The sequence below is a fragment of the Somniosus microcephalus genome, chromosome 1 (assembly GCF_052327205.1).
Source record: "Somniosus microcephalus isolate GS21.2 chromosome 1, FLI_Smic_1.0, whole genome shotgun sequence".
Taxonomy (NCBI): Eukaryota; Metazoa; Chordata; class Chondrichthyes; order Squaliformes; family Somniosidae; genus Somniosus; species Somniosus microcephalus.
The window spans coordinates 254,070,450-254,087,149 of record NC_140987.1 but is presented as its reverse complement, the minus strand read 5'-3'; the positions used below and the strand labels follow the sequence as shown (position 1 = coordinate 254,087,149).

Genomic DNA, 16,700 nt, shown 5'->3' with positions numbered 1-16,700 from the left:
CTGCTCCGCCGTTCAATAAGATCATGGCTGATCTTCCACCTCATCTCCACTATTCCCATATCCCTTGATTCCCTTAGTGCCCAATAATCTATCGATCTCTGTCTTGAATGACTGAAGCAATAGAGTTTACCAATTGAGCATTTGTCAACATCAGTAATAGCAACCTTAGTTCTGCAATTTATAGACGCAACAGGCTAGAAATTCATCTCCTTACCGACACTCTGTAGCGCCAGGAAATGGCGATAAAATGGCAGCTGCCGCTCTTTCGCCAGCTAGTGGCAGGTCCCGCGGCAGCCATCATATTGCTCTCCCCCTTTGTGATGCCAGTAACTGGCAGCACCCTGGAAAAAAAATGGCAGCTTGATGACGTCAATATTAACGTCACCAACGTGAACTTCGACCCTAGTGCTATATTCAGTGCTGGGTCCTAAGCAGGCTGACAGTGGCAATGTCTGCAGCTCTTAAATGGGCACACACATCATTCAGGTAAGTTTGAATTTAAGGGTTTGGACTGTGTTTTTGATTTTATTGAAGTGGTGGCTTGCTGCATTAGATATGAAAAGTTTTTTAAGTGTGTAGGGTGTGCTGCTGGATGCTTGCAAGGGCTCGGAAGGTAAATGAAGGCCTTTGCGAAGACAGAACATGCTGCGAACACTCAGCAGGTCAGGCAACATCCGTGGAGAAAAAAACAGAGTTCACATCTCAGGTCGACATGCTGCCTGACCAACTGAGTATTTCCAGCATTTTATGCTGTCATTTCACATTTACAGCATCTGCTTGTAGAGGGAAGAGGAAAATGCAGAAGAGGAAGATGCAGAAGAGGAGGAAGCTAAAGTGATGTACTCCCACATCGTTCTTTCTGGGGCCCTCCTGGCCCCTGTGGGTAGAGAGCCGCTCTTGCGCTGTTGACCCCCTGCACAAAGCTGGAGTGCTGCGTGTGAGACCCTCGGAGCCCTTTCCCTGGCTTGCTGAGCCATTTGTGTTAGTGCTGAAGCACTTTTCCCATTTGTTGAGGATAGGAAGGTAATTTAGCTTAAACAGCTGAATACTCACATTTGGAACTTCTTTTAAATATTGAATATTTCTTAAAAGGTAGAAAGGGCTGAAAAATGATTGCTTTCACTGCATTTTATTTTGTATTGCTTCAGCGTGTATGGTCCCTTTAAATCTCAGACTTCTTCATTGCCCACAATTCCCTGCAAGCTCCACAGCTTCGCTCACAGAGGCTGAGCGAAGCTGCAATGCCAAACTTGGACAGGAACTTCATCCCGGATCCCTCCAGCGACGCCACCAGGACGGCAATGCACGGAAGGTGAACGCTGCGCTGCCTATCTCCATGCCCCCCAGACCAATTTCACTCGCTTAGCTTTGCGGTCATTTCCAGCGGCTGTTATCTGCAGTTGCCGGTAACAAATGTGAATATTCAGCTGTTAAAGCTAAATTACAACACTGCAAGAGCGGCCTCTGCCCACAGGGGCCTGGAGGCCAGAAAGTAACACCGGCATCTTTGCTGGCAAACACAAATTTTTCCCCCAACAATTTGTGTTCAACTCTGGGAACCACACTTTAGGAAGGATGTCAAGGCCTTAGAGAGGGTGCAGAAGAGATTTACCAGAATGGTACCAGGGATAAGGGTCTTCTGTTATGTGGAGAGACTAGAGAAGCTGGGGTTGTTCTCCTTAGAACAGAGAAGGTTAAGAAGAGATTTGATAGAGGGATTCAAAATTATGAAGGGTTTTGATAGAGTAAATAAGGTGTATCAGAGGACATCGATTTAAGGTGATTGGCCAAAAGAACCAGAGGCGACATGAGGATTTTTTTTCATGCAGCGAATTGTGATCTGGAATACGCTGCCTGAAAGGGTGGTGGAAGCAGATTCAATAGTAACTTTCATAAGAAAATTGGATAAATACTTGAAGGGGAAAAATTTGCAGAGCTATGGGGAAAGGGCAGGGGTGTGGGACTAATTGGATAGCTCTTTCAAAGAGCTGGCACAGTCATGATGGGCCGAATGGCCTCCTTCTGTGCTGTATCATTCTATAACAGAAGCATCTCTCATAAACACTTTCATGCTGCCGTAGACACTTTTTGGAATTCAAAATCCAAGATGCATGTCATGGTTGGCCTCAACTTGCTTGGAGTGTGGTGATAAGAAACCATGAGGGAGGAATTCGGAGACTTCCTGAATTCCCACTATTCTATGATTAAACAGACTAGTAGGCTTCATGAGGAGATATCCTCCAGTGGTAGCACACCTGCTGTCATGCAGGAACAACCAGTTGCCACTCACATCAGCTGCAGGTCAGTTCCACCATGTAGCCCTGCATAAGTAACTGTAGATACAACCTTGAAAGCATCAAGTTTGCAGGCGGCGCCAGTAAAGGAGACCACTGGTGCTGATAAAGTTGCATCAGGGTTAGTCTCAGATACAGGTAGCAGGGCCTTTGTACTCCTTTGCAGCTCGCCAGTTGGTTACGTAGCCAGTCCAACATTGCTACCTCTTCACTTAGCAAAGCACTTAGTCATACGACCAACATGGAAAAAGTCATGAAGTTCACAAAAAACAAACACATTTTTAAAATAATCATTTACAGGATGAGGGCATCGCTGGCAAAGCTGGCATTCATTGCCCATCCCTAGTTGCCCCTTGAGAAGTTGGTGGTGGGCCTTCTTCTTGAACTGCTGCAGTCCATGTGGTGAAGGTACTCCCACAGTGCTGTAGGGAGGCAGTTCCAGGATTTTTACCCAGAGGCGATGAAGGAACAGCGATATATGTCCAGGTTGGGATGGTATCTGACTTGGAGGGGAACTTGGAAGCGATTGTGTTCCCATGCGCCTGCTGCCCTTGACCTCCTGGAATGAGATTGATTGAAATCAAGCTAATTTCAGTGAGCTGAAAATGGATCTGGCCCAGGTGGATTGGAAACAAAGTGGGAGTGGGACTGATTGGATAGCTCTCTCAAAGAGCCAGCACAGGCACGATGGGCCGAATGGCCTCCATCTGTGCTGTATCATTCTACGATTCTATGAGTATGCTGTATATACCCAGTAATGAACACCCACACTGGTGAGAGAATTCAACGATTAGGTTAAGGCACATAAGATAATTCCCCATCCTCTGAGTCATTATGGCTTATCGCGAGAGTTGCAACGTGTACAGAGTGCGAATGTTTTAATCCGATGTACTTGCAGGTAGCTCCCTCTCTGTGTCGACTCTGTTCCATTTAACATATGACAAAGAACAAAATGGGACTGAACAAATGGGTGGATGTCCTTGGACTATATTTCTATGCTGCGTTTTCACACAACAGTTAGTTATATTTTCTTGTAACGCCAACCTTGCTGCTTTACGTTGGTTTCAGATGGAAGATCCAGTTCAGTTAAAGGAGAACGGCAATGAATGCTTTCAGAACAAGGACTATGACAAAGCGATTGAATGCTACACAAAAGCAATTCAACTGACCAAAGAGAAGAAAGTTCTAGCTACACTTTACAGGAATCGAGCAGCGTGCCATTTGAAAAAGGTAAGGACCCAATCTCAACTCTTAAAAAACAAATGATTGCAATCATTACTGGCAAATGCTGGTTCATTCTGTGGAGGCATCTCCCCATTCTGTGTGCTTTTGTCATTTCGATGTAATGGAAGTGACATTTACACAATGATATTAGCAATTAGGGAGTAATTGACATGCATGTGGGTGGTCAAACTAACCTGAGAGTAAAATGGCTGATTGCAGGATGAAATTGAAGGCCACGCATATCAATCTTTTAACTGAACTTTAGTTTCCAGGAAGAGTATAACGTTTGGAGGGTGGGCGGGGGCGATTTTTTCTGTTCATCATTTGTACTGAAATCATAAACATGATGCTTATATATCTTTACAATTTCATTACGTGTAACAAACAGAATATATTTATTCCCATATGAAAAAAGAAAGACTTGCATTTACATAGGGGGAAAAATTCAGTTGGTAGCGCCTCCCGTTAACGCCTTAAGAGGGCGCAAACCAACTAACGCCTGGGCACAGCATTGCCCGCGCCCCCCGCAAAATTCAGCGGGAGGTTAGTGGTGGCACAAACTGATAGTGCCCTGCGGTGCTGCACCGCTGGCGATGATGTCATTGGTGTGCACAGCGCCCTGCTCCTGCCCCGGCCATGATCTTCGGGAGCACCCCCTGATTTACCGCCGGACGCTATGTCCGACGGGGTCAGGGGGGCGTACCTGCGGCCGGGGAGGCGCAATTTAAAGGCAAGGTGCGGGGTGGCCATTTTTGTTGCTGGCCGCCTGCGCTCCCGTCCCCAGCATTTCTCTTGGGTGCCGGGCTCTTTTGCCTGCACTCCCGATCCTGGGGGCCCAGCTGGGCCCCAGGTTGCACTGCACAAGGCCCCTCCCCTTTAAGAAGGGGAGGAAGGCCTGCAATACTGCGGCGCGACGTGCGGCACATAGCGCCATGATATTCACTCGCAGCGCCCCAAGAGGGAGGCGGGGCGCTTCCAGTAGTGCCCCGCTTCCCTCTTGGGGCGCAGCCACTCAATTTCTGGCGCGGGGGCGCTAATTTTTCCGGGGCTTTTAGCGCCCCGGCGAAGTGAGCACCTCGATTGGGGCGCTACTCAATTTTTAGCCCATAGTGTCTTTCACAGCCTTAGGATGTCCCAATGCGCTTTACAATGACGTACTTTTGAAGTGTAGTCACTGTTGCAATGTAGGAAATGCGGCAGGACAGCCAGGTCCTTCAAACAGCAATGAGATAATGGCCAGAAAATCTGTTATTTAGTGATGTTGATTGAGAGGTAACTCTCCTGCTCTTTGAAATTGTGCCATGGGATCATTTACGTCTACCTGAGAGAGCAGATGGGGCCTCGGTTTAACGTGTCATCTGAAAGACAGCACCTCCAACAGTGCAGCACTCCCTCAGTACTGTGCTGGAATGTCAGCCTAGACTTTTGTGCTCAAGTCTCTAGCGTGGGACTTGAACCTACGACCTTCTGACTCACAGGCGTGGGTGCTATCCATTGAGCTGTGGCTATCACGGCAATTTAAGGGAACAATTTAAACTGTTCAACCTCATTCCTGCTTGTAGTAAATTCTTCTTAAAGATTTTAAATATTTGAAATTAAAGAAAACATTTTTTTTCTTACTTTTCCTTTCTGGCTCTTTTTTCTCTCGCTCTCTTAATCCAATCTATCTTTCCCTCTCTTTATTTCACTATCTGTACCTGATTTGACTCTAATTCACCCTATTTCCTTCTAAATAAGAACATAAGAAGTAGGAGCAGGAGTAGGCCATACGGCCCCTCGGGCCTGCTCCGCCATTCAATAGGATCATGGCTGATCCGAATCTAGACTCACGTCCACTTCCCTGCCCTCTCCCCGTAACCCCTAATTCCCTTATCTGCTAGGAAACTGTCTATCTCTGTTTTAAATTTATTTAATGTCGCAGCTTCCACAGCTCTCTGGGGTAGCAAATTCCATAGATTCACTACCCTCTGAGTGAAGAAGTTTCTCCTCATCTCAGTTTTGAAAGGGCAGCCCCTTATTCTAAGATTATTCCCCCTAGTTCTAGTCTCACCCATCAGTGCAAACATCCTCACCACATCCACCCGATCAAGCCCCCTCACAATCTTATATGTTTCGATAAGATCGCCTCTCGTTCTTCTGAACTCCAATGAGTAGAGGCCCAACCTACTCAACCTTTCCTCATACGTCGACCCCCTCATCTCCGGAATCAACTGAGTGAACCTTCTCTGAACCGCCTCGAGAGCAAGTATATCTTTTCTTAAATATGGAAACCAAAACTGCACGCAGTATTCCAGGTGTGGCCTCACCAATACCCTGTATAACTGCAGCAAGACTTCCCTGTTTTTATACTCCACCCCCCTTGCAATAAAAGCCAAGATTCCAGTGGCCTTCCTGATCACCTGCTGCACCTGCATACTAACTTTTTGTGTTTCATGCACCAGGACCCCCAGCTCCCTTTGTACTGTAGCACTTTGCAGTTTCTCTCCATTTAGATAACAGCTTGCTCTTTGATTTTTTCTGCCAAAGTGCACAACCTCACACTTTCCAATATTATATTCCATCTGCCAAATCTCTGCCCACTCACTTAGCCTGTCTATGTCCTTTTGCAGGTTTTTTATGTCCTCCTCACTCACTGCTTTCCCTCCCATCTTTGTATTGTCGGCAAACTTGGATACGTTGCACTTGGTCCCCTTCTCCAAATTGTTAATCTAGATTGTAAAGAGTTGGGGTCCCAGCACTGACCCCTGCGGAACACCACTAGTTACTGATTGCCAGCCCGAGAACGAACCATTTATCCCAACTCTCTGTTTTCTGTTAGATAGCCAATCTTCCACCCATGCCAGTATATTACCCCCAATCCTGTGATTTTTTATCTTGATCAGTAATCATTTGTGTGGAACCTTGTCAAATGCCTTTTGGAAGTCCAAATACACTACATCCACTGGTTCCCCTTTATCCACCCTGTATGCTACGTCCTCAAAGAATTCGAGCAAATTTGTCAAACATGACTTCCCCTTCATAAAACCATGCTGACTCTGTCCTATTAAATTATGTTTATCCAAATGCTCTGTTACTGTTTCCTTCATAATGGACCCCAACATTTTGCCAACCACAGATGTTAGGCTAACTGGTCTATAGTTTCCAGCTTTTTGTCTACTTCCCTTCTTAAATAAGGGTGTTACATTAGCAGTTTTCCAATCTGCCGGGACCTTTCCTGAGTCCAGGGAGTTTTGGAAAATAATCACCAATGCATCCACAATTCCTACCGCCACTTCTCTCAAGACCCTAGGATGTAGGCCATCAGGTCCGGGGGATTTATCCGCCTTAAGTCCCATTATTTTACCGAGTACCATCTCCTTAGTGATTTTAATCGTGTTTAGCTCCTCCCCCCCCCCCCCCATTGCCCCCTGTTTGTCCAGTGTTGGGATATTTTTAGTGTCCTCTACTGTAAAGACTGATACAAAATATTTGTTCAGCGTCTTTGCCATCTCCATGTTCCCCACCACTAGTTTCCCGGTCTCATCCTCTAAGGGACCAACGTTCACTTTAGCCACCCTTTTTCTTTTTATATAGCTGTAGAAACTCTTGCTATCTGTTTTTATATTTTTTGCTGGTTTACTTTCATAATCTATCTTCCCTTTCTTAATTAATCTTTTAGTTATTGTTTGCTGGCTTTTAAATGCTTCCCAATCTTCTTGGTGTTAGGGGGGGATTAAATACGTGGGGTTACGGGGTTACGGGGATAGGGCTTGTGTGGGATGGCTGTCGGTGTAGGGACCGGGTGCTAGGGTTTGGATGATCAGCCATGATCTCGTTGAATGGCGGAGCAGGCTTGAAGGGCCGAATGGCCTACTCCTGCTCCTATCTTCTATGTTTCTATGTTTCTATGTTTCTATCCTCCCACTAGATTTGGCTACTTTATATGCCCTTGTTTTCAGTCGGATACTATCCTTTATTACTTTACTTAGCCACGGATGGCTGTCTTTTCTTTTACTCCCCTTTTTCCTCAGTGGAATATATTTATCTTGAAAGATGTGAAATATCTCCTTGAATGTAGACCACTGCTCTTGTACCGTCTTACACCTTAATCTGTTTTCCCAGTCCACTTTAGTCAATTCTACTCTCATACCTTCATAGTCTCCTTTATTTAAGCTCAGTACGCTGGTTTGAGATCCAACTCTCTCACCCTCAAACTGAATTTGGAAGTCAACCATATTATGGTCACTCATTCCAAGGGGATCCTTTACTAGGACATTTTTTATTAATCCTGTCTCATTACACAGGACCAGATCTAAGATTGCCTGCCCCCTGGTTGGTTCAGTTACATACTGCTCAAGGAACCCGTCCCTAATACACTCTATGGACTCTTCCTCAAGGCTGCCATGCCCAATTTGATTAGTCCAGTCAATATGAAAGTTAAAATCCCCCATGATTATAGCTGTTCCCTTATTACAAGCCCCAACTATTTCCTGATTTATACTCCGACCAACAGAGTTGCAACTGTTAGAAGGCCTAAAGACTACGCCCACTAGTGACTTTTCCCCCTTATTATTCCTTATCTCCACCCAAACTGTTTCACTATCCTAATCCTTTGACCCAATATCATTTCTGACTATTGCAGTGATTCCATCCTTGATTAACATAGCAACCCCACCTCCCTTTCCTTCCTGTCTGTCCTTCCTAATTGTCAAATACCCTTGTATGTTTAGTTCCCAGTCATGATCATCTTGCAGCCATGTTTCCGTAATGGCCACCAGATCATACCCATGTGTAGTTATTTGTACCGTCAACTCGTCTATTTTGTTACGAATGCTGCGTGCATTCAGATAAAGAACTTTCAAATATGTTTTCTGACAATTTATTCCTGCTTTTACCCCTTTTACTACTTTACCTTTATCATTATACATTCTGTCCCCTCCTGACACGCTCTGGTTTTTAATTCCCCCACTGCTACCTTGCTCTATTGCCTTCTCCGCTGTCATTTTTATTTTTCGCTCTCTTAAAACCTCCCCCCCACTAATTAGTTTAAAGCCCTCTCTACAGCCCTAGTTATTCGATTCGCCAGGATTCTAGTCCCAGCACTGGCCAAGTGAAGTCCGTCCCAACGGAACAGCTCTCTCCTGTCCCAGTACTGATGCCAGTGTCCCAGGAAGCAAAACCCATTTCTCCCACAGCAGTCTTTGAGCCACGCATTTAACTCTCTAATTTTATTTACCTAGCCAAATTTGCACGTGGCTCAGGTAGTAAGCCAGAGATTATTACCCTTGTGGTTTTGCTTTTTAATTTGGCCCCTAGCTGCTCAAACTCCCTCAGCAGAACCTCTTTCCTTGTCCTATCTATGTCGTTGGTACCAACATGGACCATGACAACTGGATCCTCCCCCTCACACTCCAAGTTTCTCTCCAGCCCATAGGAGATGTCCTTAACCCTGGCACCGGGCAGGCAACACAGCCTTCGGGGCTCTCGCTCTCGGCTGCAAAGAACCCTATCTATCCCCCTAACGATACTATCCCCTACCACTACAACATTTCTTTTAACTCCCCCCACTTGAATGGCCCCCCGCTCCACGGTGCTGTGGCCAGGTTGCTCATCCTCCCCGCAGTTCCCGTTCCCATCCTCACAGGGAGTAAGAGCCTCAAACCTGTTGGACAAGAGCAAGGGCTTCTGTGTCTTTCTGAAGCCTTAAATCTCATTGGTTAAGGAGATAGACTGTTGGTCCCGTTGTTCACTAGGGTCCCAGATGCCCCGTTACCTTCGGCCTGTTGTTATCAGCTTGCACTTCCAACAAGTTATGGCGCAAAACATGTTCGAGCTAAAGGGTGCGGGATAAAGTCTAACTAACGGCACACGCTCGCAAGATTTGGCCCAATATATTATTAAATTGTGGTTTATGGCAGAGTATTGTAAGAGTGTCAATGGTATTTTCAACAGCAACAACATACTTTTATACAATGCCTTTAATGTAGAAAAACATCCCAAGGCGCTTCACAGGGTCGTAGGGAAAATCAATGGTGTGTCAAAGAGGGAGAGGTTAGGAGGGAGAGAGTGTTGGCAGCAGCAAATCAGATTTGAAAAGGGAGGAAACGTATAAATCATAAGCAAGGTAAGAAGCTAGAAAAATCAGTGGCCCTAATCAAACCTTGTGCATTACATGATGCCTCAGAGTGTTTTACAGCCAATGAAGTGCTTTTCAAGTGTAGTCACAGTTGTAATCCTTATTGAATTTATTAGTGACTATCTTATATTTATGACCTTTAGTTTTGGTCTCCTCCACAAGTGGAAACATCTTCTCAACATTTACCCTATCAAACCCTTTCATAATGTTAAAGTCCTTTCATAATCTTAGTTCTGTGCCGTGGCTATCTGGTTGTTGAGCATGTCTGCATTGGTAGTGCATTGAGGAGGCAGGTGAAAATTGCAGCATAATGACAGTGCCAGTTTGTGACTAGCTGCACATCCTCATTGTGTAGCTGTGTTTAGAAGATGCCACAAACAGGGTGTTCTTCAGTTCACCATCTCTCATGAACAATATGCAATTACAACCTAAAGATTCGCAACTTACCATAGCCTTGGGGATTAGCAGAGCTATTCGATTTATATAAAGAAAGAAAGGAGCTTGCATTTATACAGTGCATTTCATGACCTCAGGAGGTCCCAAAGCGCTTTACAGCCAATGAAGAACTTTTGAAGTGTAGTCACTGGTGCAATGTAGGAAATGCGGCAACCAATTTGCGCACAGTGAGATCCCACAACATGCAATGTGATAATGACCAGATAATCTGTTTTGTAAGGAAACAGCCTATCCTCTGACTCATGCGAACATCACCACAGGGGATCATTTTTTGAATGAATTCTCGGGATGTGGGTGTTGCTGGCAAGGCCAGCACTTATTGCCCACCCCTAGTTGCCCTTGAGAAGGTGGTGGTGAGCCGCTGCAGCCGTGTGGTGAAGATATTCCCAGAGTGCTGTTAGGCAGGAAGCAATGTTCCCGCTAAGGTGTGCGGCAGCGCAGTAATTTGAAAGGACCCGCGCAGGCCGCTCGCCGGCTTTTACACTGTACATATCGTGCATGTGCTGAAATTTAAAGGGACCGCGCATTACAAGAAACAGGCCGTGCAGAACAAAGCGCAGCTTACAGGGGACACTGGTAGGGAGTTCCAGGATTTTGACCCAGTGACGATGAAGATGGTATGATAGCAAAATACTGCAGATGCTGGAAATCCGAAATAGCAACAGAAAATGCTGGAAAAACTCAGCAGGCCAGGCAACATCCATGGAGAGAAATTAAAGTCGACGTTTCGGGTCTAACCCTTTTTCAAAACTGGAAAGGAAATGAAATAGATCGAAAGGCAGGGGTGGGAAACAAACCATTCCCACTCTGACCTCACCGTCCTTGGCCTCTTGCATTGTTCCACGGAAGCTCAACGTAAACTCGAGGAACAGCACCTCCTCTTCCGATTAGGCACTTTGCAGCCTTCCGGACTCAATATTGAGTTCAACAATTTCAGATCATAACCTCAGCCCCTATTACATTTTTACTTAGATCTTTTATCCACCCCTTTGTTTTGGTTTTTCCCTCCCCCCCCTTTCCTTTTTTTTTCTCTCTCCCACATGGCAGCTGTCTCCCATTCTGCCAGAACATTTCACACCTAATCTGAGCCATCTTTTGTCTCCACTAGTCCTATCACCATCTCGTCTCGTTTTGAATACCTCTTAATGTCTCTTCACTTCTTTTGTTCTGTCCCACCCCTGCCTTTCGATCTATTTCATTTCCTTTCCAGTTTTGAAAAAGGGTTAGACCCGAAACGTCGACTCTAATTTCTCTCCACGGATGTTGCCTGGCCTGCTGAGTTTTCCCAGCATTTTCAGTTGTTATTACGATGAAGATGGTACACACTGCAACCACGGTGCGCTGGTGGCGGAGGGAGTGAACGTTTAAGGAGATGGATGGGGTGCCGATCAAGCAAACTGCTTTGTCCTGGATGGTGTCGAGCTTCTTGAGTGTTGTTGGAGCTGCACTCATCCAGGCAAATGGAGAGTATTCCCTCACAGTCCTGACTTGTGCCTTGTAGATGGTGGAAAGGCTTTGGGGTGTCAGGAGGTGAACCACTCGCTGCAGGATACCTAGCCTCTGATCTGCTAGATTAGCCACAGCATTTATGATCTGTTCTTCTATATTGTGGCATATACAATATAGGGATTATTTTCAGTAGGCCATGAGGTGTTCACTGTTTATTCAGTCTATGTTGCTACTCTATTACAGTGAATTGTACAAAAGATGAGTCACAAATATAATAAAACCTGGTCATCACCTTACTCTTTCTTTCTTTCTTCCTTCAAGGAAAATTACGTGCCAGCTGCATCAGATGCGTCAAGAGGTAAAGTGACTTTTTGTGTTGTGTTCCGGCAATGCCTCGATTTTAAAATTCTCATCCTTGTTTTCAAATCCCTCCATGGCCTCACCCCTCCCTATCTCTGTAATCTCCTCCAGCCCTACAACCCTCCACGATCTCTGCGCTCCTCCAATTCTGGCCTCTTGAGCATCCCCGATTTTCCATCGCTCCACCATTGGCGGCCGTGCCTTCATCTGTCAAGGTCCTAAGCTCTGGAATTCCCTCTCTAAATCTCTCCGCCTCTTTCCCTCTCTCTCCTCCTTTAAGATTCTCCTGAAACCTACCTCTTTGACCAAACTTTTGGTCGCCTGTCCTAATATCTCCTTAAGTGGCTCGGTGTCAATTTTTGTCTGCTGTGAAGTACCTTGGGACGTTTCTACTACATACTGTAAAGGCACAATATAAATGCACATTATTCTTGCTGTAGTGCAATGAAAGGTGATACACTAAGACATTTATATGAATAAATAACAAATTGCTCCTTTCGCCAGCTATTGATGTAGATGCGTCGGACATCAAAGCTCTCTTCAGGCGTAGTCAGGCGCTGGAGAAGCTGGGGAAGCTGGATCAAGCTTTCAAAGATGTCCAGAGATGTGCGACTATGGAGCCCAGCAACAAAACCTTTCAAGAAACTTTGCGCCGCCTGAATAACGACATTCAGGATAAGGTGAGGGTCACAGAATTCATAATTTTTTTTACACTATATAGCTTTAACGCTACACATTGAAAAATGAATACTGGGGCCAATAATTTGATGGCAATACCCTTTATTATCAGACTGAGATGCACCCAAACCCTCTGGAAAACCCATTGAGGTTCCTTTTTAAGGCAATCTGACGGCTTTACAAATTTCAGACCTAAACAGATTCTGCTTTGAAAAGTAACATGGAAACAAGTGGCTCAAAGTCATTTTGAAGATTTTGAACATACTGCATCATTACAATACAAAATGGTTTGCAACTTTTTTAAATTGTCACTTTTTAATACAGCTGGAACAGTGGCCTCACTTTCTTTGTTTGCCCAAATCTTTATCCTATGTTCTGACAGCTATCATTTAATTTTTACTTCAAAAGACATAGGGGGGAAATTCCCCTCCTTTGCGCTAACGGGACGCAAGGGCCTTTTTACGCGGCCATGGCGCTGACTGCGTCTCCCACCAAATTCCGTGGAAGGTTAGCGGCAGCGCTACCGGGTTGCACCCCGATCTCATGCGCCCGGAGATCATGATATCATCTCCGGGTGCATCGCCCCGGTAGTGCCCCGGCAGAAAAGTTCCCCTTCGCCCCCTGCAGCAGCGCCGGGCAATGGCAGCGACTGCTGCAGGGGAGGCGAGCAGGACGGCCGGCCACTAGCGCGGCAGAAGTTAAAGATGAGGTGGCTGGCCGCCCTGTAAAAAATGTCGGGTTTTTTGAAAACATTTTTTTTTGTGCTCTTGACGCGGGGTCCGTGCTGCGATTGGTCGGCCCGGCACTCTGCTTGAGTGCCGGGCTGATCGCACGGAACCCATGCTCCCCAGTGCTGCAGGTCAGTTAAGAAAAAAACTGCAGCGTTCGCAGCGCGGGGCCCTTCCCTTTAATTCAGGGAACAGCCCCTGCAACGCGTCAACGCCACACGGCCCAGTGCGTGGCGCTACTGAGCCGTGCGCCCCGGGTCGCGAACTTCCCCTCCAACCCCCTCTTGCACTCCAAGAAGGAAGTGGAGCGCTTGATATGGCACTCCACTTCCCTCTTGGAGCAAAAAGTGGGAGTTTTAGAAAGGTGGAAGAGGTTAGAGCCTGGTGCTAACTTTTCTAGCTTTTCTGATTTAGCGCCCCAAACGGGGCTCGAGGGGATTTTCTAGCCCTGAATTATCCCCGATTGCGAAATGGCAAAAGTAAACATTCTAACATTGTTGCAGCCATTTAAAAAGTGCTGTGCTGACAGAACACCAAGCACTGGGGTTCATTTCTAGAGGGATAGAATTGAAAAGCAGAGAAGTTATGTTAAACTTGTATCGAACCTTGGTTAGACCACATTTGGAGCACTGTGCACAGATCTGGTCTTCATATTGTTAAAAGGATATAGAGGCACTGGAGAAGGTGCAGAGAAGATTTACAAGGATGATACCGGAACTGAGAGGCTATACCTATCAGGAAAGGCTGAACAGGCTGGGGCTCTTTTCTCTAGAAAAGAGAAGGCTGAGGGGTGACCTGATAGAGGGCTTTAATATTATGAAGGTGTTTGATAGGGTAGGTGCAGAGAAGATGTTTCCACTTGTGGGAGAGTCCAAAACTGAGGCCATCGATATAAGATAGTCACTAATAAATCCAATAAGGAATTCAGGAGAAATGTGGATCTCGCTACCACATGGAGTTGTTGAGCTGAATAGCCTAGATGCATTTAAGGGGAAGCTAGATAAGTATACAAGGGAGAAAGGAATAGAAGGATATGCTGATAGGGTGAGATGAAGTAGGGTGGGAGGAGGCTCATGTGGAGCATAAACACCAGCATGGACCAGTTGGGCCGAATGGCCTGTTACTGTGTTTCTATGTGAATTGACGCAGCAGTACCACATCTGTGCATGGAAACTCTGAGGCAACCCGCTGAATGCGTGGGAGCTTGGCTCATATATATAATGGGGAGCCAATCCCTAAACTATACCTTTTATATATTTTCAGATCTTGCGGGATAGTTCATTCACATAGGCTAATTTCTTTACTTTTTGCCTCATTTATCAAATAAAACATTTTATTTGCTATGTTCCGAGTGCTGACTATATATTGTTCTCTTCCAACAGCTAAAAATTCAGTTCTCCACAGGCTCCAGAGTGGAACAGATGTTTGAGGTCTTACTTGACGAGAATGTTGACAAAGAAAGGAAGGAGAGGGTTTGTCCACTTATCAATTCTCTTTGCTTTGGCTGAGGGTGGGATTTACACTTTTTAAGGTGTTTGCCTCCTCTTCTTTCTTGGTCTTCCCACATTCCACACCATCCATGGATGAGAAAGTAGTCCCAAACTTCAGCCACAGCTGTTATAAATCCAGTTGCTAGGAAATAAAGTAAGACTTACATTTATGTGGTACCTTTCACATCATCAAGACTTCAATGGAGAAGAAAATCGGGTACCGTGTAAAACAGGTGGCCGATTCACTATCGCCCACTTTGCACAACTGCCCAAGACCAATTTCATAAAATCATAGAATCACACAGCACAGAAGGAGCCCATTCGGCCCATCGTGCCTGTGCCGGCTCTTTGAAAGAGCTATCCAATTAGTCTTACTTTCCTGCTCTTTCCCCATAGCCCTGCAAATTAATCCTTTTCAAGTATATACACAATTCCCTCTTTAAAGTTACTATTGAACCTGCTTCACCTGTGTTAAAAAAATTCTCTTCACGTTGCCACTGGTTCTTTTGCCAATTACCTTAAATCTGTGCCCTCTGGTTACTGACTCCCTGCCACTGGATACTGTTAAATCCGTGAATCTTGAGGTATGGTGTTCTTCAATAAATAGACGGAGACTGTAGATGAACAATCAACAGGTGTTTACTGGATGAGGGTATTCTAAAAACTAACAGTACAGATCCCTACTCAGGGTTTATATACAGGTGTGGTCACTGCCGGTACTACAGTATACAGGAGCTGTAAAAGTAGTTCTCCTCTTAAAGGTACATACACTACAATTCCGCCCCTTTTAGATTAACAGTACCATAACATTCATTTAACAGTTAACACTTTTAACATGCACATTAACTGAAATAGTCCATTTATAAATTCAGTCTTTGGGGCGGCTTCCTGATCCTTTCTGGATAGCGCCTTTCCTGAGTGTCTTGCTCTTGGTGCGGAGGCGATTCTGGCCCCCTGTCGTCGGTTAGTTCATCAGCTTCCGATGCTACTGTTTCTGGGGTAGATGCTACCGGTATGTCGGGTTCATCACCAGGTACGCGAGACATGTGACGCTAGGATCTGGTCGACATGGCGTCTCACAATGTTCTCCCCAACATCCACTGTGTACATTAGTGGCCTCTGCCGTATGCATATCGTTCCTGGTTGCCATTTCTCTGTTCGGTAGTCGCAGGCCAAGACTGGTTGTCCTACATTGAAGCTCCTTGTCGGCTTCTCATTGATGTGCTGGAATTGCTTATTCTCAACATTTCTTCGTACATTTGGTCTGAGCAAATCCAGACGAGATCTCAATCTTCGGTTAAAGAACATCATGGCCGGGGTCTGGTTGGTAACTGCATGTGTCGCATTTCTGTAGGCTAACAGGAAATTGTCCACCTTATGCTGCAGTGGAATGTCGTCATCGCACATGACCCTTACTGCCTTTTTAAAGGTTTGTACGAACCTCTCAGCCAATCCATTTATGGCTGGATGATACGGGGCGGATGTGTAATGCCTTACCCCATTCCTTCTCATAAATTTCCAAAAATCTTCGGACACAAACTGTGGTCCGTTATCAGAGCAAATCTGCTCTGGCAAGCCGTTCCTGGCAAATATGGTCCGTAGGACTGCAATCGTTTTCTCCGTAGTGGTGGAGGACATTTTGATCACCTCAGGCCATTTCGAGTGCGCATCCACTGCTATTAAGAACATTGAGTCCATGAATGGACCAGCAAAATCAATATGCACCCGTTGACATGGAGAGGAGGGCCACTCCCATGGGTGTAGAGGGGCATGTGGTGCTGCATTTTGGACCTTCTGGCATCCTGAGCAGCTCTTTGTTAGGTCCTCGATTTGTTGATCGATCCCCGGCCACCACACATAAGCCCTAGCAAGGCTTTTCATTTTCACCCCTCCCAGATGGCCTTCA

At 45.7% G+C, this 16,700-nt stretch overlaps 1 protein-coding gene across 3 annotated transcripts in view; it reads left to right on the top strand.

Annotated features, from left to right (window-relative positions):
• unc45b (unc-45 myosin chaperone B) overlaps window positions 1-16,700 on the top strand; it is a 118,136-nt gene that overhangs the window by 19,808 nt on the left and 81,628 nt on the right. For all 3 annotated transcript variants that reach the window (XM_085992117.1, XM_085992112.1, XM_085992122.1), the window contains exons 2-5: window positions 3,363-3,524; window positions 11,860-11,896; window positions 12,403-12,578; window positions 14,687-14,776. In XM_085992117.1, the coding sequence (XP_085848243.1) occupies window positions 3,363-3,524; window positions 11,860-11,896; window positions 12,403-12,578; window positions 14,687-14,776 (465 nt within the window). The remainder of the gene's footprint in view (window positions 1-3,362; window positions 3,525-11,859; window positions 11,897-12,402; window positions 12,579-14,686; window positions 14,777-16,700) is intronic.